We start from the raw sequence: 24,201 nt of genomic DNA on the forward strand, positions 1-24,201 counted from the left end.
AAATATGAGTTCCATGGAAAGTGTTCATGTTATTGTGTCCATCTTTGCAATGGTAATAACATTTATACATTGAATTACTTGCTGGTCATTATGAGGTATAGCTGATTTTAAGTAGTAATAGAAAAATGATTACTGAGAGCTGGCACAGTGGTAAAGCATGCTAATCTTCCACCTGTAGCATTGGTATCCCATATGAGTGCCAGTTTGTTTCTCAGCAGCTCCACTTCTGATCCAGCTCCCTGTCCATGGCCTGGGAAGGCCATGAAGAATGACCCAGGTCTTGCATCCCTGGACTCATGTGGGAGACCCAGAAAAAGCTCCTGGCTCCCAACTTCAGACCAGCCCAGCTCTGGGCATTGCAATTATTTAGAGAATGAACCAGTGTCTATACCACCTTAATCCCTAAGCCCCTATCAAGGCTACAAATGTTTTGATCCTTTGTTCTCTCAGTAGTGACTTGCAAGAATGAGGAAGCATGTGAACATACAAGAATGGGGAACATCAGACCCGTGGGCCACATGTGGTCAGTGAAATCATCTGCTTTGGTCTTGCCAGGACAACTGCAGACAGGAATCAAAGCTCAAAAAATGCATAGCAGACTAATTCTTAGAGTGATGATTTTGTACAGCCCCTGGATGTTCTTATAAATTAAACATACATCCGGCCCTTGACAGAAAAACTCCCCCTGCCTTGGCAGGACCCTGTACTTCATCTCACCCCTTTGCTTTGCCTGAACTCAGATGCACCTGAACTAAGTTTGTTGACCTTCACTGTCCTGTCTGCTCACCTTCCTCTTCTGATCCTGCCTCAGGAAATGCAAGGCACGAACACTGGAAATTGAGTTAGATGAAGTCGGATGTACAGGATGCTACTCAAGCAGATAATCATTTTTTTTTTAAATTCCTATGGTGAGTCATAAGTTGTATGATCTGAAAGGTAGATGTCACATAGGTACTGAAGCAATGAAATTCCCTTTCAGAGTTCCTTGATAATGCAAATATTCTCTGCAGAGATATCTTAAACTGATTCACATTAAGGTGTTAGCAAATCATAGGAACACTTCAACAATTGCAGAAGTTAGCTGTACTAAAGAAGTACCCTGAAAAGTCAGGGAAATACGTATAAAAGAGAAGTAAGGTACATAAAAGATAAAAAATTATCTAATACTATCAATTACTAAAGCGTAACCTCACTACTCACTAAGACTCTTTTTTTTTTTTTCCATTTTAAAGAACAATATAAAATCACTCTGGAAGATGCTAGAAAGAGAATTATCAAAGAAACTTTGTTACAACTGGACCGAAAAAAGGAATGGGCTACACAGGTATATTTCAATTTTCTTAAAAACAAAACAACCTTTGCCCTATTTTTCCTGGTGGTATGTTGGTAGTGTAGAACCTGGATTCTGACATTAAGTAGTTAGAGCTTAAATTGCAGTTCTTTACTTACTGGTTGTGTAATTTAAATTTGGCACTAGGGTGGGTAATGGGGAGAAGAGAGCCTCTGTTTTCTAGTCTGTAAATTGGAGGTAATAATAGCATTTATTTTAAAAAGATGGTGTGACGTTTGACTAAGATGCTCCAGGTTGCATAGCTTCCTACAAGAAGTAAAAGCTTAGTAATTATTTCCTGTTATTTTAAGAGCTGTTTTGTTTATTTGAAAGACAGAGGTATAGCAAGAGACAGAGAGAGAGAGAGAGATAGTTCTTGCATTTGCTGGTTCACTCCCAAAATGGTTGTAGCGTTTCATCTCCAGCCACTGTGGCCATCTGTGCATTGAACCAGTGGATGGAATACCTCCTCTGTCTTTCCTCCCCTCTCTGAATAATCTGCCTCTCAAATACAAATAAATAAATAAACAAACAAACAAATAAATACATGGGGAGATCAAATAAGCAAGTAACTTCAGGTGTATATCATGAAGACTGTTCCAAATACTTTTTGAAGCATTTAACAGTTAAGTCTCACGGCACTTCTGTAAGGTGCAAGGATTTTCTAATGAGGGTGTGGTGTGTTTGTGTGTGCGTGTGCATGCGTGTGGTTTGCCCAAAGCAAATGAGAGAATTCAGATTCAATTCATATGGTTGGGTTGTTTGCATTCTGTATCAGAGTGTTGGTTGGAATTTGGGCTGCTGGGCTAAAAATTCTATTTCTGCCAAGGTGATTAGGAAGCAGTGGAGGATGGCTCAAATAATTAAGTTCCTGCCATCGATATGGGAGATTTGAATGGAGTCCCCAGCTCCTGCCTTCAGCCTGACCCAGCCCTGGCTACTGTAGACATCTGGGGAGTGAACCAGCAGATGGAAAAAACACCTTCCTTCTTTCCCCTGTCTCTGGGTCTCTCTCTCTTTCACTATGCCTTTCCAGCAAATAAACACATCCTTTAAAAATTCGGGTATTCTTCTGATTATAGTTTGTTATTACTATACTTTTTTTGCTGCATAGTAGCAAATTTATGCCTAAATGAATTTTCCTCATTTCAGCTGATTTTAGCCTATGTAGTTGAACTTCTCAAAATCCAGTGCTGTATAACTTGAGCTGCATAGTAGAATTATGTGAGAAAATAGTCTGTATGCAGATGGTACCTCTAACCTACCACAGTGGTTGTAATATAATTTCCCCAGGACTTCATCTGGGTTTCCAGATTTTTCAAAGCTTCCAGATTGCAGTGTGTACCAAGGTTGAAATCACTACATTATTGTCAATGAACTGAGCCATTAGTCATGTAGCTTCAACTAGAAGCTGTTTCTATTTTTTTGTTGTTGTTGTTGTTTAAGTAAAATCCTATGGTGGAAGACACTAGAATTACTACTTGTAGCTTTAAATAAACAAAATTCAAGTTACCAGGAAATGCATGTCTACTCTTAGTTTAACATATATGATTGAATGACTTTTTTTAAATTGTAAGTTTTCCAGTTCTAAAATTTAGCCAGATTTACTCTTAACGTACTTTTAAATTAGTTTCATTCACATTTATGATCGAAAATATTTTGCTTAATTTATCTTGTGACCTTCTGTTTCTGATTTGAATTTAACATTGTATCCATATAAGCCATCTCACAGAAAAATACAGTATCTAAAGTAACTGAAAATGAGTTTATATTTTATTTAACAAACCTACTGACAAAGTAAGACTTTTCCTGTTTTCTTTGTGTAAAATGTCTGTGTAGCTACACAAGGCCAGCTACTCTGAAACTACCTGCTATGTTTGTAAATCTGCATACTATTATAAACAACAGGCAGAAAAGTTTCAAATTTAGAGGCTGTATTATAAATTCATGCTACTAAAATATGGACTCCCCCTGAAAATGTTGGACATGTTCAGACAATGGGATGATGGGCTATCTGACATTGTCCGTACCAGCAATGTCAGGGCATGCTTAAATAGCAGACTGATGGAACTGTAATTCCATATGAAGAATGTACTGTTGTGACAATGGGAAAATCAAAATTTAATCTGATTCTATATAATATACAGAATTGTACCATAAAATTCAAAATTTAAGATAGAAATTTTTAAAAATTCATGTTATTCTATATTGGGTTCTGTCTGTGACTATGTGCTTAAGGAGTATTTGATCACTCCAGCTTAGCCACCTTACCTGTGGAGCTGTCACTTCCTGATTAACTTCACCACAGCAGTCAGGCTCAGTAACAGTGGAGGCCGAAGGAACGGACAACCACCCACATTGTCTAGATGGTATGATACAACAATTCAAGAAATCTAACCCAAAAGTTTTCAGATATGTTTCTGAGGAGTTGCAAAACACAGTTTAAAGTGAATGAGAAGACAAACAGATGTGGCCCCCATCACTGCTCCTGTGAGTCACCATGTGGCAACTATTCCTGACCTCAGACACTTTCTTTTAGAATGCTGTCAGACTTATTGACAAGAGCAGTTATCGAGAGATCTGGGAAAACGACTGGCTGAAAAAAGAGGTAGGTAGAATTTATCACTAAAAAAAATACTTAATGTTTTCAGCTGGAAATGAGCTTTGATTATTAGCCAAAGTTATGGGGGGGGGGGAAGCATGGAACTTGGACAGAGATAAAATTCAAGTAGAGTTCTTAATTTTACTTCAATCTGTTTCTTAATGAATGCCATAAGTAATCTAGATGGCCATAAATACATTTGTAAGATTTACATTGCACACAATATACTCAAATGTACAGATTTTCTTTATGTCTTTATGATTCTCATCTCATCTTCTGCATGAGCCTGTGGGGTAATGCCAAAGGAGCCTTCTCGTCTCCTCCCATCCTGAGGGAGGCTGTCTCCTCGCTCCCTTTCCTTCCGCTGTTCCTCTGTGAGATGGAAGAGGGACTTTCATGACCTTCTGTGATTGTGTTGCTCAAGAGAGCTTGGCTTGCTTTGGATTCTTGTTCCCTCAACCTGTCTGTGCTCTGCTTTTGGCACTAGGGACTTCTGGATCCATGCTGGCCTTTTAGACACCGTGCTGCAGCCAACACAAATTCAGTTACAGCCATTTCCCTTTGGTCAGGTGGTCCTTACCTGCTGTCGCCCCAGAGTCTCACCCCCTGCCCTATCCTCTGGCTGTCTTCACATCTCCTTCTCAAGAGCACACGAGAGCTGTGCACCTGTGTGCTGCCTTCACTCATCTTCCCTCTACACCAGTGCTAGTGCTGCTCATGCTGGAGGCAGCTGCGCAAGGCCTACTGGGGCAGTTCTCTCAACTTCCACAACGTTGACATTTGGAGCTAGAAAATTCTTTGTTAGGAAACACTGTGTTGTTTTCCTTGCATGTGCCCATCCCTCTGCCTTTACCTGTATTAACTACTTTTCATCTGCTTGTTAAAACTCCAGCTCTTCCTTCAGACACAAACTTTGATGACCCATTTCCTTGTGAATCATTTTGTGACTTCCGCAGGAAGTCCTGGGTGCCTTTTCCTCAATGTCCTCTTGATTCACTGTGACTCTTGCTAAAATATACTGAAATTGTCTGTTTATATCTTTGTCTCCTTCATAAGAAGAGCAGGTGATAGTGTTTCAGTTGTATATCCATGGCACTCAATACATAATCTGTGCTTATTAAATAGGTATTGAATAAATGAATGGTAATGAATATAGATGCACTCACTAAAGGGACAATTTAAATATAATTTAGATTCTGGGTAAAAGGTAGCAATTGTTTTAAAGCCTTTGTCAGTTGTTTATGTCGTGACTCAAGAGGGCAAACTACATCCTTTCTTGAGGACATATTGAAATAGAATTATTGAAGTTCAAAAAAGGAACCCAACTAAAAACAAAACAGGAGGACTTAACTAGCAAGTGAGATTTTCAACATATGAAAGTATGTTGTCATCAGCAGATAGTGTCTGGTCCAGATGTTCACAAGAGCCTGCAGAAGACATGTGAAATTCAGTTTGTTTTCAGAAATCCAGAAAATTCTCTGTTCAGGGACTGTTCAGAGACTATAGGTGGTAGCAATGGACTGGAGTAACAAGAAAACTGCTTATTAATAAGCATTAATAAGCACTACCCATGTTTACCCCCAGGCCCTTCACACAGAACACAGTGTTACTTCTGAACTCAGGACTTGGCTGTCCTTTCAGAATACTGCAGAAATGATATGATTAGAGCTAAATTTCTACTGCAGACATTAGACGTTTCTGTGCAGAAAAATCCCATTCCTATCTTGACATTTAGGAAGCTGTTACTTAATATCCCCAGCCTACCTTGTCCTAACATAATTTGGCCTGTCCTACTTTCCCATGTAAAATCTCATTCTACATTCCCGCTCACTTATTATGAAAATAGACTTATTCACATACTCATAAAACAAATCCTCACCACACCCCAGTCTTTTGTTCCATTTGAATAGACAACCAAGAATTCCAAAGACATATGAATACAACCAGCACAACAGAAAAGAAAGACGAAGTTAACCAATAGCAAAAAAGTAAAAAGGAAACATTAAAAACCATAACTGTCCGTTAAAGAAACAGAAAAAATTCAGGAAATAAGAATGAGCTATGATTAAAAAACAAAACCAGGAAGACAATTTAGAAAACAAGATGCTTTAAGACAGAATTAGTCAGATATAGAATACAGAACTGTTCTATCAGGACTAAGACGGCCATATCTTTTAAAGGAGAGAAAAAGAAGAGATAGAGTATTAGTGTATGAAATATTATTTCCAAATGATAGTCATCTCAGAAAAAAAATATAGAGGACAATAAAGCAAAGGAAATCATCAATTAAATCATAGTAGTGTAGTGGGCAGACAGTCCGGTGCAATAGTTAAATCATCACTCACTCGGCCAGGCCCTAGCTAGTGCAGGAATTTTGAAAGTGAACCAACAGATGTGGCAAATCTCTGCCAGTCTGTCTCTGTCTCTGATTAACAAAAAATTTTAAAATGAAGAAATAAAATTATAGTAGAAAGCAACTACATGCCAAAAAGTGCATGAGTTTTCAGAATGTCAAGAACAAAATGAAAATCCAGAAAGTTCCTAGCTTAAGATGTGAGGACAAAGGAGAAGTTGACTGCAAAGCAACAAGAACCAAGTTGACATCGGACCTCTCAGGTGCAGAATTTTCAGGGGCAGCCTTGTGATGTAGCAGTCATATCTTTGGGTGCCCACTCATATCCCACATCAGAGTATCCCGAATTTGACTTTCAACCCTGTTCCTGATTCCAGTTTCCTGCAAACACAGACAGATCATGGGAGACAGCAGGTGATGACTTAATAACTTGGGTCCCTGTCGCCTAAAGAGATGATTTTTGTTAGAGTCCTGGCTGTGGCCTGATCCAGACCCAGCTGTTGTGGATCCACTCCCAGCTGAGGAGTGAACTAGCAGATACAAGATCTTTTTGATTCCTGTCCCTTTCTCAACTTTCCCCCTATCCAAATTCAAAAATAAAGAAAAATGTTTATGAAATTATTTTCAGACTAGATAGATCAAAGGCAAAATGAAGTTATTTTCCAAGAATGCTAGGGCTCAGAATATTGACCTCTCAGTCCTCCTCAGGAATTTATTTGATAATGTACTTCAGCAAAGCAAGACAGTAATGGGTAAGAGAAAACAGGAAAGATACTTTCCAGGATACCAGGGGAGTGATAATTGTGTTGCAGACCTAAAGAGCATGCTGTCTGGATCAAAACTAATGTCCCTTCCAGGGCCCAAACCCACTAATTGAATAACCAGCTGTGCAACTCCACCTCAGAGCACCATAACAATCTCAAACTCCTCAACCCACTCCCTGCTCTCCTCTACTGTCTATCCCAGTTAAGGATCCCACCATTGTCCAGTTACCCTGGCCAGAAACTTGAAAGTTTACTTAGGAAAGTCTTTTTCCCCTTGCCACCCAAAAAACGTCAGTCCCCTCAATTCCACTTTGGGCCACTTTGCCATTGTGCTAGTAGTGCAGGTTCTCATTAGCTCCCTCCAATATCTTTCAATTCCATCTTCTCCAGTTTTCCTGCACTGCCCTGTAAGTTTCCTTCTCTCCAAACAGCCTCAGAGTCATGCTTTCAAACATGAACCTGGCAATCTTGTGCTTTCAACCCTTCAGTGACTTTTCCTCTAGTTATTTGAGTGGTGCTAGACTGTATGGAAGGGATTGCCCAGGGAAGAAAGCTGGACTCACATTATGAGTCCTGCAGAGCGATTTGGACTCTCCCAGGTAACAGAGAGCCATCAAACTCTATTTCTTAGCAGCCTGTTTCTGACTGCTGAGCACAGCAATCCCCTAGGCATCTAGGGGATATCTCTCACTATGTGAAATTGCTTTCACATTTGGGCAAATAGTCACCCAATTCATACCATCTATGGAATAAAACTGAATATTTTTTGGGAGAATTCACTCCAAACTTATGCAGGTCTTTTAGCAAGTTATCTTTTCTAAATTCATTTTATCTTTATTGTGTTTGAAAGACAGAGAATCATACAGAAGACAATCTTCCATCTACTGTTATACTCCCCAAATGTCCACAATGGCTACGGCTGGAGAAGGCTGAAGCCGGGAGTGCAGAACACAGTGCAGGCTACCTATACAGGTGGCAGCAACCCAAACACCTGAGCCATCGTCTGGTGCTTGCTGGAGTGCGTGTCACTAGGAACAGAGCAGGGACTCAAACTGAGGCACTATGCAATGGGGCAGCTCTCCCAAGTGGCATATTAACTGCCGCATGAAACACCCATCCTGATTCTTCTGTGGTTCTCATACATTCATCTTCAACACTAATTTCTGTGGGTGCACAACCCTGAACCAACATCTTTAGTTGCCTGTCAGATATTTCTGCCTGGATTTCCCAAAAGTACATCAAACTCAAGATAACTAAAGCAAAAAAACTCATTAAATTTCCCCTTGAATTTTCTTCTACATTTTGTTTTAATCATCTCCCCAGACACCAAAGATAAAAATGTCACAGTCAGGGCTATACCATAATGCAGCTGACTAAGGTTCTGGCTGACGTGCTGGCATCCCACATGGGTGTTGATTCAAGTCCTGATGCTCTGCTTCCCATCCAGCTCCCTGCTTATGGACTGGGAAAGCAGCAGAGAATGGTTCAAATACCTAGGCCTCTGCATCCAAGTGGGAGACCTGTAGGAAGCTCTTGACTCCTGCCTTCAGATCAGCTCGGCTCTGGTCGTTGTGTGACCATTTAAAGAACCACTGGATCTTTGATTTCTCTCTCTCCTCTCTGTAACTCTGTCTTTCCAATAAAAATAAAGATCTTCCATCATCTGGTTCACTCCTCAAGCTTAGCTGGAGCTAAGCTGATTTGAAGCCAGAATCTTCTTGGTCTCCCACATGGGTGCAGCATCTCAAGGCTTTGGACCATCCTCTGCTGCTTTCCCAGGCCACAAACAGGGAGCTGGAAGGGAAGTGGAGAAGCCAGGACACAAACTGGTGCTCATATGGGATCCTGGCACATGCAAGGCAAGGATTCAGCCACTGGGCCACCATGCTGGGCCCAACAAATAAATCTTTTTTTTTTTAAATAATTCTCAGCTTTTACTGATTCCTTTTCTTTGTTTTTTGGTTTTTTTTTTTTTTTTTGTCTGCTTATAGTTTAATGAGACTGGGTAACAAGGAATTTAAAGATTCATGAGAACTCTTGTGATAATGACAATTACTTATTAATTGCCTTTATAAAGTCATGGTGAATAGGAGCTCATACTCTCCCCCAAACGAAGGGTGAGTCCTCAATTTTAAAAAGAAAAATAATTTTGAAAAATCAGGATGAACTCAGTAGTTAAAGCACATTAGTGAGAAATTTAATTCTTGTACTTTTATTAAAAACAAAATTATAATTCTAATCACAATATCTATTCAATTATTAATCTTAAAATGCCATAAAACTTAGAGTTAGGGAAAATAGCTACAAAAATTCCTATTTTACTACTGAGAACAAAGGATGTTTTGGTGCCTTTCTACTATAGCTACAAATTACATTTTGTCTTGTTTTATTTGTTAATTCTTGTAATTCAGTGGAAACAAAAGTCGGGGGGGGAAAGTGGTTTAATTGAATTGGGAGCAGAAAGAACTTTGTAATAAAGGACAAATAATTTAAAGGAAATTCAATAGATTTAATTTCTCTGTTTAGATAAATATTCATTTTGGTATTATTGAATTTACTCACAAAACTAATGAAAAGTATTTATGGCTATCAGTACTAATACAGAATTAAAAGTTGCCTAGAAACAGAACAATGCACATCAATTTCTTTGAGGAAAGAAAGTTTAAAATGGATAACAAAGATTTTTAATGATGTGATGCCTGAATATGGTCTCCAGGAAGGATACAGAAATACACGTTTGTGTGATTTTCACCATCTGGGTTTATTTAGCATGATTATTAGGAAAATAAAAAAAAACCCCAAAATTTACAAATTGCTTAGACTAATTTAACAAATAGAAACTGTTAACTATATCCTGACAATAGGATGTTGGACTCTCTACCATTGTCCAATGATGGACATATGACTGTTTATGAAGAACTAAACTATAGTAATAATTTAAGGGAATTCAGTGGTGAGGAGGGGGCTTCTGGTGGGGGAGCTAGGGAAATCCCAAAGTCTATTGAACTGCATCATAAAATGATAATAATAATAGATTTATACAAACAAACAAAAAAGAAATGCAGAGAAATTAGGCAAAGGGATTCAAAGGAATGAGCAATCAGAATTTCAAGGTATATGACTGGGGCCAGCGCTGGGCAGAGTAAGTTTGGCCAGCATCTCATATGGGTGCTGGTTCCTATCCCAGCTCCTCCACTTGTGATCCAGCTCCCTGATTAAGGCCTGGGTAAGCAACAAAGGATGGCCCAAATCCTTGGGCCCCTGCACCCATGTCAGAGACCCAAAAGAAGCTTCTGGCTCCTGATTTCAAATCAGCTCAACTCTGGGTGTTGAACCCATTTGAGGAGTGAATCAGGGGATTGAAATTACTTCTCTCTCTCCTTCGTAACTCTGCCTTTCAAATAAGGTTTCTAAAAATATTTATATCAAAGGCTAACTTGGATCTTTCAGAAGATGAGTACAAGAAACAATATTTTGGAATTCTAGGCTTATATAATGGATTTAAATAAATTGTTTTCCTCAACTTTTATGTACTTTCTAGAGTATTTAGAGGGAATATCCTTTTTTGCTTTATTATTCAAAAGTGTTTATCTGATTCCATGATTCTGATTCTCTAACTTTTCCAAAGGCAGGTATATAGCAAGTGAGCAGAATCTTAGGTCTTACTGTAAAAGGTTAGGTGATATTGTTACCCTTAGTCTGAAAGAGTGGCTGTAATGTCCCAACGGGGTCCTCATTCACAGTTTTAGAAAGAGTCCAAGAACTGTATGCACCGCCTCCTATGCATGCCAAGCCCTAATGTTAAACATTTCCAAATGTTCTATTAATTCCTTCTGTTTATAACCTCTGACTATAATTTCTTTCTCATCCTGTGACATTTGAAAATCATCAACATCAACTTTTCTTTAAGTCATTTAAGATTTTAATCAAGTTAACCATCTCTCAACAGGAGATTCTGCAAAGGCAACCGCTTACTTTGTAATTTGGAATTCTGGACTCAAATGGTTTGCTAAATGGTTTGAAGGAGCTAATGCATGCTTTCATTGCTAACTCCCAGCCACCAGCAATACTTGAGATTTTCCTATGACGGGTGTTGCTTTGCATTATAATCATTTGTAGTTTTGTTCACTGGATTATAAGTTATCTTGAGGAAAGTATTTATGCCTTATTCACTTTTATACCCTCCTACATCTAGCTCAGACCCTTGCCTGCAAGAGCTCATGCATATAAATAATTTACATGATAGAGATATACATGTTTCACTGTATCAAAGACTTAAAGATTCCCAAAATGCAATTAAATAGTGACAAAGCAGAAAATATGAACTATCTCCTTTAAAACGTTAGTTATTTATTTTCTTTGAAAGGCACAGAGAGATATCTTCAATGCACTGATTTGCTTCCTAGTTTTTTTTTTAAAGATTTATTTATTTTTATTGCAAAGTCAGATATACAGAGAAGAGGAGAGACAGAGAGGAAGATCTTCCATCCGATGATTCACTCCCCAAGTGACCGCAATGGCCAGTGCTGTGCCAGTCTGAAACCAGGAGCCAGGAACTTCCTCCAGGTCTCCCACATGGGTGCAGGATCCCAAAGCATTGGGTCGGTGCTGAACCGATTCAAAGCCAGGAGCCCGGAGTCTCTTCCAGGTCCCCCACATGGATGCAGGGTCCCAAGGCTTTGGTCCATCCTTGACTGCTTTCCCAGGCCACAAGCAGGAAGTTGGATGGAAAGTGGAGCTGTTGGGATTAGAACCGGTGCCCATATGGGATGCCGGCACCCCTATGGGATCCTGGAGCTTTCAATGTGAGGACTTTAGCCACTAGGCCACCGCACTGGGCCCTGCTTCCTAGTTTTTGCCACAGTCAGAGTTGAACCAGGATCCTGGGATTCTGAGTCTCCCATATGGATAACAAGTACCAACGATCAGGAAACACATCCACAGGAAGCTGGAATCAGAGGCAGAGCAAGGACACAAACCCAGGCACACTAACATGAGATGCAGTTGTCTCAATAGCATTGGAACTGTTGTGCCAAGCACCTGCCTCCTTCATGACTCTCTTGCAGTTACACTCCTGGCAACTCCAGACAACAATGAAAGCAAACCCCGTGCCTACCTCTCTCATCATATTCCCTTGTGATGCTTATCCTTCTACTATTCTCACCCACCACTGTCTCTTTTATATTCTCCTAATTCTTCACTTGTCCTAATACTCTACCCACGACCACCTTCGGATCCAGGATCCATGTAGCTCATTCTGCTGTGGGTGGCGCAGAGATGAGCTGGGGATTCTGTCTTTATTACCACCCTTTTATATTATCTCCATTATCAAGTCTTTTTTAGACAAAAGTTATCAAAATATACACCTCTTAAAGACTAATGAAAACTCCATTAATAGAACTGGCAAGTTTTGTTCGTCTTTGAACTAGCCATATTTCTTCATTGAACATTAACCAAGCCTGCTGTGTCTACAAATGACTCACCATCGCTTACATGACAAAAAAAAGACTCCCACTTTGTTCCTGTCTACAATAAAAGAATCATGTCTTTGTGCAAGTGGTTGGCTTTCACGATTCAGAACAAATGTCATCTCTCTCGTTTATTCTCCCTCTCCTCTCAAAGCATCTTGACAGCTCTCATGACGCTCTGCACCATTGCTTTCTGCTTTCATCACCCTTTCTCTCAGGTGGCTGAGAGATCTTAGAAGGTTATTAATGAGCATTTGTTTGCAAAGTGTAACCTAATTTCTGCCTCAGAGACACACAAGTCTAAGAAGGGATGAATGAGTACTCACCCCTCTATGTGACATTTCTTAGAACTACTGCTCACAGAGAAAGTAATTGTTTACAAAGGTTGACAGATAGGGTTTCTAGACTGTTGCTTCTCTAGTCAAATACTATCACATAACACTTTTCACTGTGTTGTTTTTAGTTTCCCTTGGAAAGATCCCTATGTAGCTGCTAATACATCATATAACTAAATTAGTTAACCTTGTCTTGTTATTTATCTGTGCCTCTAACTCATATACAAACCCAGCAACGTTTTTGAGGGGCAGCAAAGGACAACTGCTGCTGTTTTGTAATAACTGCGTTTGCTGATTCCTTTCATGTTCCTTTAACAAAATACCTGAGGTTGGATATTGAAAAAAAAAATGAAATCTATTTAGCTTAACGTTTTGGAGACTGAAAATTTGAGACCCAACAGCCGAGTCTGGTTCAGTCTCTGGCAAGGGCCTCCTTGGCTGCATGACAACATGAGGGAAAAAATGGAAAGGAACTAGCTGCAGGCAGAAACGGGAGCCAGAGGAATTCAACTTGTTCTTTTTATAAGAATCTGCTCTCTTGGGAGCTAACTGGGGTCTCACAGGAACCACACGATCCCTTGGGAGGGCAGTGCCCTAGTGAGCTAATCATCTTGCACCAGCTTTCCCTCCCTGCCAGCATGCCAACTTCCTGCCAAAGATTCCATCAGCTGCCCAAATGACATGGAGGACCAAGGCTATGTATTTGGAGGAACACACTCATTCCATATCCACACCATACAAACAAGTTACACTGATGACCTAGAAACAAAAACCCCATTCCTGCTTTCTTTGAGAGTAAGAACAAAGATCACACAATAAACAAATAAAACATGATACACCTTCCCTTCAGGAAAATACAATTTTAGGTGTCAGAGTTGTTACAAAAAATGTCATAGAGCTAAGCTAAAAAAGTGCCAACATCCATTTTCTTTTTACAAAAACAGATTGCAATACACAGAAAGGAAGTTGAAAAATTAGAAAAAGTTATTCATGAACTGGAAGAAGAAAATTTGGTACTTATTGATCAGCTTTTCAACTGTAGACTTGTGGATCTCAAAATACCCAGGTGATTATTAGCATATTTAGAATGTATTTTTGTAGATATTTGTAACTGTAAAAAATTATGCATTTTTAAAGACGATTTGGGGTGGGGGGAGTGGGGTGGCACGATGGCTCAATTGGCTAGTCCTCCCCCTTTAAGTGTCAACATCCCATATAGGCACTGGCTCATGTTTGTGGCCAGGGAAAGCAGTGGATGATGATCCAAAGCCTTGGGAAACATGCATAGGAAACCTAGAAGAAGCCCCTGCCTCCTAGCTTCAGACCAGCTCAGCTCCAGCCATTGTGGACACTTGGGGAAAGAACCTGTGGATGAAAGATCTTTTTCTCTGTATCTCTTTTCTGTAAATCTGTCTTTCCAATGAAAACAAATCTTAAAAGGATTATTCAGTTTTTCAACACTTTAGCCAGACTGCAGCAGTCGAAAAGAAAAGGATTCACAAAATGGCCACAATTAAGGCAGATTATTATAATAATGCATATGTATGTTATAAACTTGAACTTACCTTTTTTACAATGCACTATAGTATTAACAGTAAATACCAGTGATGCACACTACAACTGCCAACTTCCAGGAGCTTCCAAGCCATCAGGGGAAAGGGTTATGAAATAATTATACTGAGTATAGCGAGAGATCTGTGAAACACACTAAGTACACAGTGATCAACTTTCTGGAAGTTTCTGGTAGATGTTCTAGGCTTCTGGTTATCTCATGGACTACAAAATTATTTTTGATGAAAACGTCTAACAATTTTGTGGTCAATTAAAACAGGCCGACTCTTGTTCTTGCAGATGAGAAATCAAATGTAGCAGATGGTTTTATATTTTAGGTTACCTTATTTCTCATCTAACCCTCCCACTCTCGAAGAAGTTCTAATGTATCAGTCTTGATGGCAAACTTAATCCTGGATAGGGAATTAAAATTCAAAGTAGCATATCCCTAATTTAGAGAAGTAGTCATAAACAAGAATTAACCTAAATTATGGCATTATTTGGAAGAGAGAGAAAATTCGTCACACAAATGTAGCTTGGTGCCAAGTATTGGGGAGAAAGATGTAAGTGTAGGAACTAAAATAATATTGAATTGAATATAGTGAAAGAAACAGGAAGAAGTTTCCACCTAGGTAGTTCCTGTTGCTGTGACAAGGAAATATACCACTGTGATGCAGTATCTATTATTTACACACTTTCTAGTGTGTTCCAAGAAAAATGGGTGCTTGTAACTTGTAGGTTGTTTGCCAGGGAAAGATATCTTTACAGGTGTAAAGATTTAAGGTTAGAGAAACTGGGAGACACCATAACTAATTACTTTGCAGGCTAAGTTGAGTACAAAGGATAAAGAACGATGCCACGTACCTCCCTTCCATAACTGTGTGTGCTCCAGAGAGCGGACGTCACTGTAGACAATGTATGAGGTGAGGCTGAAGGAACTGACTGACTTCTGGACTCCGCACTCTTAGTGTCTCAAGCTGAGGCTCTGCAGGATCCTGGGCCCTCTTTGCCAGCTCTCCTCTGTGATTAAGCCTCCAGCTCCACAGTGCTGTGCTTCATCTAGACCTTGCCAGCTGTTGCTGCCTGCCCAATGATCTTGCCTAATCCCTGCCAGCTGTTGCTGGTATGTGGCTCCTAACCATCGACCTAACTGCTGTCCACTGTCCTCATTTCTCAGCTGGTTAACCCCAAAAAACAGCTAGCCTCTAAAATGCTGGCTCAACGTCTAAACTTCCATCAGTCCAGGCTGGTACATTTGATTTGGTGCTGATATGCATACTAAGTCTCAATAATTATAACAAATTCTTTGATAAGGTAAAGTGACTTTACAAGGATAGGAAAGGAGCTGTGAAACTTTTTAATTTCTTAAAATTTTATTTTTATTTGAATGACAGATTTACAGAGAAAAGAGACAAAGATCCTCCTTCCACTGATTCATTTCCCAAATGGCTGTAACAGGTAGAGCTAAACTGATCTGATTTGAAGCCAGGGGACAGGAGTTTCTTCTGGGTTTCCCATGGGAGAGCAAGGTCCCAAGGCCTTGGATCATCCTCCATCCAGCCACAAACAGGGAGGTGGATGGGAAGTAAAGCAGCCAAGACATGAACCAGCACCCATATGGGATATTGTTGCCTGTAGGAGGAGGATTAGTCAGTGAGCTATTGTGTTGGTAACAGGAACTATGAAACTTCTAATAGGGGTTTTCATTAAGTTCTTTGCACTCTTAATATACAATCTAACTCTATCCTCTGTCTTCCCTACAAAAACGTTATGTAAAATCCAAATTGCTCATCAAGGCTTTGAGGTCAGTATGAGATATGGAATGTTTTAATGTGAGAAGAAATGAGATTTAAGTCTTTCCCATGGAACAGAAACACTATTGGTAAAACCTGTACGAACAGGATAAATTGCTCTGTTATATACTCACATAGCTTGCTAAACTTTCCCTTTGTAAGCAGCCTTCATCATAGTTTTGATTAATTAATTAAACTCTGAGACAGCTGTTAGGAACTTTTGAAAGATCAATATCAACAACAATGTATAAATTCAATTTTCTGTTAGCATGTTGTTCAGCAGGATAACCTGAGTGTGTGCAGGAGCTTTTTCTGTATGCATTTCTATGTCAATCACATATGTTGTATATTTTATAATACACTGCCCTTCCTATCTCTTCATTGAAATGTAGTATTCTATGATACAAAGTAAAGTGATAAGAAATGAACAGGAACTGTCCCTCTGGACACACAAAATGTTCTATTTTTCTAATTAGGTGTGGAATGGTGTCTTCTAGTTAGTAAAGTTTCCACATTTCCCACAGCAAACTCTCCAGACTTTCCATGACAGCATCATAGAATGTGTTTGACACACTGTGGTATATGGATGAGGTAACTGTTAGCCAGAAATTACTGCCTTGAGACCTAAATGTCATAAGATTGAGTGAGCCAATACTTACAAATCTAACACTAACTTAATACTATAACATCATCTGAAATGTTCTATGCCATTAAATATCAAGTGTTCCTATCCTTTTATGGTGTAAAAATGACACAAACTAATAATTAAAAGGGAATGCTAGATTTCTGAAGGTTATGCCTTCTAATAAGTTCTTTATTATTCAAAATGGTGGAATTAAGAAAGAAAGAAAAGTATTATATGGTCTCAGGCATGTCAACTTGCAGACCAGAGCTATGGGTGAGTTTATGGCCATACCACCCCAATTGCATCTGATCTCAGAAGCTAAGCAGGATTGGGCCTGATTAATACTTGGATGGGAGGCAGAGATCTGAGTGAAATCAACTTTCATGGAGTCTTTACAAGGTTTTATAGATCTGAGTAGAAATGTATTTTCCTAGAGCCTGGAGAGTGATGAATTCAGGGAATCACTGGTTTTGAGCTGCTAAGCTCAAGGTGGTATTTGCACATTTCAGCAAGGCCAATTGCTTCAAGCTCGTTTCAGGCAAACCTTACCCCATCCACACTGCGCTTTCTAGGTCTCCTATTTTCTGATTGAAAATTCAGTGGTTATTCCAAGAAGCAGCACACTGAACAAAATAGATGCACAAAGCAGCAAGCACATCCATAAACAGAGTGCTTCTGTGGCACGTAGATGAATTGTGCCACTCAGACATAAACCCAGGCTAGGAGCCCTTCAGGTTCCTGCTGCTCATCAGGCCACTATCATTCTGCACCTGAACTGCTACAAGTGCGACCTAATGGGTGCCCTGCACATTCTTATTTCCATGGCCCTTCCTGGAAATGTTTCCTTTCCTCCACAGGCTAACTTAGGAGGTTCACTCCCTCAAAATCCTTACTCTCTGCATGGCACAAAGTATCACTCTCCAATATAGGCACACTGGCTGCCACTGTACTAGGGCTTATGCTCTTCTTTTGTAGAAGCAACATCTTGGTTTTCACTTAGTTCCTCCAGCACCTGGCGAGAAAGCAGACTCTAGTGGACACATCATCTCTATTGGCATGCTGTTGTCATTTGTTCTTTCAGGCAGTTGTACCTCACTCAAGCTGCTGGGTATAAAGGGCCACCTGAAAGGAAGCCTTTGGAGCTGCCGGCAATCTGTCCAGGTATTACTGTATCTCAATGCTGATAACGGATTTTTCCAATCAGACAAACACCTAACAAACATCTAATATGTGCAGGTACCCCCTATGTGGGAACCATTCAGAGAACAGATCATGGCACCTGCCCTACACTTCTCTTCCTTGCACTACTGTTCCTAATCTGTTTCATTTCCTAAATTCCATTTTCAAATCAAAGTCACCATGCTTTACAGTGAATTCAGGAGATGCTGTGTGAGAATATGGCATAATTTGAGTCCTAATTTAGTCAACCAAAATGCCAATACCCACATAGGTTCCCATATGAACCTTCTTAGATAATAGAAGGAAATACAGCTTAAAAAATAAGTCTCCCATTTAATACATAAATTCTGTAGTTCTCATTCCTAATACTCAAAATTCTTTCAAATTAAAAACATAAGAAGGGCCTGGTGTGACAGCCTAGTGGCTAAATCCTCACCTTGCATCCACCAGGATCCCACGTGGGCACCGGTTCATATCCTGGCTGTTCCACTTTCCATCCGGCTCCCTGCTTATGGCCTGGGAGGCTGTAGCGGACGGCCCAAAACCTTGGAACTCAGCACCTGTGTGTGCGACACAAAGGAATCTCCTGGCTCCTGGCTACAGATTGGTTCAGCTGCAGCTGTTGCGGCCACTTGGGGAGTGAACCAGCATCTGGAAGACCTTTCTCTCTGTCTCTCTATGATTTCCCAATATAAACAAACATCAAACAAATAAAAATTTTAAAAAGTGACAAAAGGTAGGAATTTGGCATAGTTCAAGATACTGATTAGGCCACCCACACATTAGAATATCTGGGTTCCATCTTCAGCTTTGGCTCCTGCTTCCTGCTAATGGAGATCCTGAGAGGCTCCAGTGATTGGGTTTCTGCTATCCTCCCAGGAGAACTATACTGAGGTCTGTTCCAGCTCGTGGCGTTGGCCCCGCCAGCCATTTCAGGCATTTGGGGAGTGAACCAATAGATGAGAGAGCACTCTTTGTGTCTGCCTGCCTTTAAACAAATTTTTAAGATACGTGATAGGACTGGTGTTGTGGCACAGTGACTTCCAACACTGAGTACCAATGCTGTTCCCTGTTAACGTGCCTGAAAAGGCAATGCACATGGCCCAAGTGTAAGTGCCTGCCACCCTGGTGGGAAACTCAGATGGAGTAATGGACTCCTGGCTTCCATCTGATCCAGTGCTGGCTACTGCAGCCATTTGGGGAGTGAGACAGCAAATACAAAATTCTATTCTTCTCTCCCTGTCTCTTTTCCTTTCAAATAATAAAAAAAAGTGACTAATGTATGTTACATTTTTAGCTGTTCAAAACACATTTCTTTGCACCATTCTTTCCAGAAGAGAAGTCAAAAGTGCGACCCATGGAAGTAGAAAGCAGAGCTACGACAATCTCATCAGCTGAGAGCAGTACTCTCCGCCTTAGCCTGCAAGACAGCATCAGGGATGCCCGGCATCTCAAGATGGAGGAGGAGGAGGAGGAGGAGGAGGAGCTCACAAGCCCAGAGTTTGGAAGTTCTGATATGAAGTATCTGCTTTACGAGGATGAGAGGGATTTCCGGGTGAGACGAATGAGAACACAGTTTTGACTAGGAAGAGAATACTGCAGAAAAAGCCTGTGCTATCCTGGCCAGCAGAGGGCCACGTACATGTAACCAACACTTGTACATGCAGGGCATGTATGTCTCCACTCTAGTGTGTAGCCCGCCCACTAAGTCCTCCGTGGGACAAGCCTACCAGCCAGCCCTGCTATCACCTCTTCCGGAGATCCTGCCTACTAGACCCTACGGGGTACCTAAGTTTACAAAGTGTCATTTGTTTGAATTTATGGTGACTTTCATGTTCCATGTGTTAAATAGTCCTGAGGTAGTTAGGAAGGCAATGAAATCTGCCAGATAAAGGCCAACTGTTATAAAGAAAACTTAACTTGTCTAGACTGTTAACTCACCAAATGATTTCTCATTTGTGCCTCCCCAACAGGAGTATGTCAAGTTAGGTCCCCTGGAAGTTAAACTCATGTGTGTGGAAGGCAAGAAAATGCCCATTCATCCTCAAGATAAGGATGCTCCAATCAAATTGCACGAAGATGTCAGAAGCCCAGAAAGTTGCATCACCTATAAGATGGTGAAGTCTCTTCTCTAAAAGTAAACGATACAAAGTAAAAATCTTTCCTCATAAATGTCTCAGGGAACTACCAATTCGGTCCATTTCAAACCAGTTGCTATTTCTAAAGGTCATAATAATTACATTGAAAATTAAAGTTCCAAGTATTCAACTACGTATGCTTCACTTGCATGGAATGACCAGAAAGGAAGTACATGTCATATTCCCACACGGAAATTGTCAGAAGCATGGTTCAATTAGGAATGCTCGCAGTTAAAGCTGAGAGGTCTGCACAGCACAGGGCTAATGGCCCAGCCAGGATATAACCTAAGCCTACTTTTGCAAAAAAATTGCTAGGCCAAAAAAGAATAACCGCAGAATGCACATTCTCTCAAGGTGCTCACAAACCATTTTCTAAAACAGACCAGGTGCAGGGTGTCATGCAAATCCCAATGAACATTCAAAAAATAAAATCACACAATGTTCTCTTGGACCACAACAGAATTAGATTAAAACAAACTAACATATGCTCCAAATAACTCGAAAATAAGTATTTTCTTTTTAAAAGCACAAAAGAGGGCCTGCCGCAGTAGCCTAGTGGCCAAAATCCTTGCCATGCATGTTCCAAGATCTTAAATGCACACTGGTTCATATCCCAGCAGCTCCACTTCCCATACAGCTCCTTGCCTGTGTCCTGGGAAAGCAGTCGACGACAGCCCAAAGCCTTGGGACCCTGCACCCACACAGGAGACTCAGGGAAGGCTCCTGGCTCCTGATCGGTTTAGCTTAGGATGCTGTGGCCACTTGGGGAGTGAACCAGAAGATGGAAGATTTTCTCTATCTCTCCTCTTGGCAAATCTGACTTTCCAAGAAAAATAAATAATTTTTTTTTTAAAGCAACGTTAATTTAATTAAACAACGATGAAAATACAGAGATCAAAATGTGGGATTAGACTGTTGCAGTTTTTAAAGGAAAGTGTCTAGATTCACCTATTAAAAGAAAATTTGCTAAAAAATAAAACTCCCATGAGTTAACTTTTAGGATTTAGGAACAAAAGGCGAAAATAAATCCAAGGAAAATAAAAGGAAGGGAATAAAGATAAGAACATAAACCAAATTGCACACTGGTACAAAAAAAGGGAAAGGCAAAAAAGCCACAAGTTGAAGGGTTAAGTGACACTGACAACCCCTAGTATGACTGATCTGAAATGAGAGAAATCATGTGAAGTCTGCAACATCACCAAGAGATTTACAGACATTACTTTAAAATAGGAGGAAATTAAGAAAAAATCCCCTTCTCAATAAATTTGACAATTTATTTGAAATGGAAACATTACTTGAAAGCATTTCTGAGAAATAAGAAAAAATATAAATTCTGAATAGCCTCATATCTGCTAAACAAATCAAGTGCGTAATTTAAAATTTTGTACAAAGAAAATTTCAAACCCAGACTGAAGCTTCACTGGTGAATTTTTCCAGACACTAAACACCAAGAATATACAAACTCTTTTCATAGTATATGGAAAAATACACAATTACAAATCATTGTAAGAGGTCAGTATAATTCATGTCAACACCAAAACCTTGCAAGATCATTATACAAAAAGAAACCTCCCCATCCTAGGAGCGAAACACTAATGTCGTGATGACAAAATTCAGAATAGTGGTTGTGAGGTGTGCAAGGACTATGATGGGAAATGAAGTTTCCTGGCAGTTTTGATCTGAGTGTTTTCACTTGTAAATATGCATCAAGCAGAAAGTATTTGTATGGCTTGTGTTTCCAAATGTCTCAAAAAACCCATCCACCGAACTTCAAATCCGTTCTTAACATGGCAATATGTAACAGCTATGCTGCACAGTGAAGAGCAGACAGGAATGTTTCCTGACTAGAAACAAATGACTTCCCGGGTAATCTTTCAAAGGTCACAGGAGCAGGAATGCCCTTGGCAGACACTGAGGTGCCCTGGGTTAAACCACCCTGAGACAGCAGCATCCATGGAAACGCCAGCTCGGGTCTGTGCTCCTGCACCTGGAAAGCAGCACAAAAAGATGCATGGATGCTCAGGTGGAGGTCCCAGTTCCTGGCACTAACCTGAGCCAGTCCTAGCTGCTAGGGTCACTTAAGGAGTCAACCAGTGGATAAAAGGCATATGCATACACTAACTTGGCCTAATAAATAACTTTCCAAAAAAAATTTAAATGGTAACATGGATTTGTGACTTTTCAAGAAAAGCAAACTTGGCCTTGTGACACAGTAGTTAAGCCACTCTTGCTCCTGGCTTTGACCTGAGCCAGTCTTTGTTTTTATGGGCATATGAGGAGTGAACCAGCAGATGGAAGCTCTCTCTCCCTTTCAAATAGATAAAAATGAACAGTTTTTAGAAAACAGGAAATTTGTCATTTTTAAGAAAATTTAAAAATTTTTATAGATAAAACATTTTCTTTAGATAGAAAAAAACCTGCTGAGTTCCCTCTGAGATAAACCAAAGAAAAACAGCCCGTTGTGACAGCTGATTTCAGTAGGTCAGCAAAAACCAACATTGTTTTTCTCTGAAACTTGAGAGTTTAGACCATGAGATTATTAAAACTAGCCAGGCATAACATGGTGGGATTTCAGTACATGTTGTCAGTTGTGCCAATTTCTCCTTCACAATGTCAATCTGAATCAGAAGAAAATAGCAAATGGCTAAAAGTTTCATTTGCTGCCAAAAAGACGTCAGAGTAAAAAGGGCATCATTTGGAAAACGAAGGGCGGGGGGGAAGAATAGCCCTTCCTTCTGTTAATACCATTTCTTAGGTTTAGGATTTGCAGAACAGTAGTATCCTTAAAGCAAATCTGCAGGATTTTCTTAACAACCCCTAACCCAAATACATGGCAGCTTTGTTAGGTGACATTACCAATGTCATTTCAGTAGTACCACTGGATACTTCCAACCAGTGTCACTCATTCAACAAAACATTTATGCAACCTTTCCTTGCAGCCAAGCACTGAATGTATATTGCAGGGATGCAAAGCCACATCGCCCCTTTCCTCAAAGAACTCTTGGTCTAGTATGAACCCGAGATGTCATCGTGACTCTGTGTCTTCAGCAAGGACAAGCACAGCAAGGAAAGCGCAGTAAGACAACTCAGGTGATTCTGCAGGTGGGGTGGGAATACTGCCTTTAACTGGCACTCCTATGTTTAGCACCCTCAGTAATGCTTTGGGGAAAATTTAAATCAAATTGAGTTTAGGTGGATCTTTCACAGGCTCAGTTCTGAGTAAACACGGGTGTGAGTTTTACATGCTACAGGGACCAGGTGGTGGCAGCTTTGGACCCAGGGAAATTGGTTATTTTAGTCCAGAAATTAAATTGGTTTGAAGAAATTATGCTAGTAAGGGGAAACATTATCTGGAGTCAGGCTGATAGCCTTTGAACCGCTTAACCTTTTAAATCCTGTTTTTTTATTCTGTATACATCATCAACCTAATTCTCATAAAGTAGGACTGTTTTAACGATTGGAAAAAAAGTATGCAACATACAGAATAGACATGCGATAAATGGCAGGTGAAAGAACTATTGGCATTTCACAGTTACCTCTGGAGACAGGACAAAGGTGCCTGGTCATCTGCAGTGTTTCAGGCGAGGACCTACAGAGAAATCACTGTGTCCAGGCCAGTGAGAAAGGAATCAGCTGCCACCTGGTGCAAGAGCCAGTCTGCTTGCAGCAAGTGCCAAGAGGCCCTAACCTGGAGGTGCAGTTCCACGTCAGGCTCTAGAGACAGGCAGCAAACCCAGTTCCAAAGTGTGCATGCAAGTGTGTGTTTGTGTGTGAAAGGAGGATGTACAGGGCATTTCTGTCTCAGTGAGCTCTGCAGTCAGACACTACAGCGATTCAGCAAACAGGGAGGCCAGCGGCTTTTTGTGGCAATAAAGAACTATTTGTTAAAAGGCCTTCTTGGTCCTTGCCTTTCTTCTCTTTTTTTTTTTTTTAAACTACATCCCAATACAACGGTCCTCTGTATTTTTCTTGGAATAAACTGGCTTCTGCACTAAAGGCAGGAAATGTCCCCTCAAGCAACTGAGGCTTTCTAAATATTAGTGACTGAAACTCGATTAAATAT

At 40.2% G+C, this 24,201-nt stretch overlaps 2 protein-coding genes across 3 annotated transcripts in view; one reads left to right on the forward strand and one right to left on the reverse strand.

Moving 5' to 3' along the window:
- CCDC83 (coiled-coil domain containing 83) overlaps nt 1–20,135 on the forward strand; it is a 44,502-nt gene extending 24,367 nt beyond the window's left edge. Inside the window, exons 7-12 of the mRNA XM_040964158.1 lie at nt 1,233–1,324; nt 3,870–3,938; nt 13,797–13,918; nt 17,903–17,982; nt 19,335–19,555; nt 19,974–20,135. Of these exons, the coding sequence (XP_040820092.1) occupies nt 1,233–1,324; nt 3,870–3,938; nt 13,797–13,918; nt 17,903–17,982; nt 19,335–19,555; nt 19,974–20,135 (746 nt within the window). The remainder of the gene's footprint in view (nt 1–1,232; nt 1,325–3,869; nt 3,939–13,796; nt 13,919–17,902; nt 17,983–19,334; nt 19,556–19,973) is intronic.
- Nucleotides 1–24,201, reverse strand: part of PICALM (phosphatidylinositol binding clathrin assembly protein) — a 125,179-nt gene that overhangs the window by 5,367 nt on the left and 95,611 nt on the right. The window contains exon 21 of one of the 2 annotated variants that reach the window (XM_040964138.1): nt 5,250–5,359. The exons of the other annotated variant lie outside the window; for it this stretch is intronic. Coding sequence (XP_040820072.1) covers nt 5,279–5,359 — 81 coding nt within the window. The 3' untranslated portion in view covers nt 5,250–5,278. Of the gene's footprint in view, nt 1–5,249; nt 5,360–24,201 lie in introns of those variants that run through there. 2 annotated transcript variants of the gene reach the window in all.

The sequence above is a fragment of the Ochotona curzoniae genome, unplaced genomic scaffold, assembly GCF_017591425.1.
Source record: "Ochotona curzoniae isolate NIBS_2020 unplaced genomic scaffold, NIBS_Ocur_1.0 scaffold_3223, whole genome shotgun sequence".
NCBI lineage: Eukaryota > Metazoa > Chordata > Mammalia > Lagomorpha > Ochotonidae > Ochotona > Ochotona curzoniae.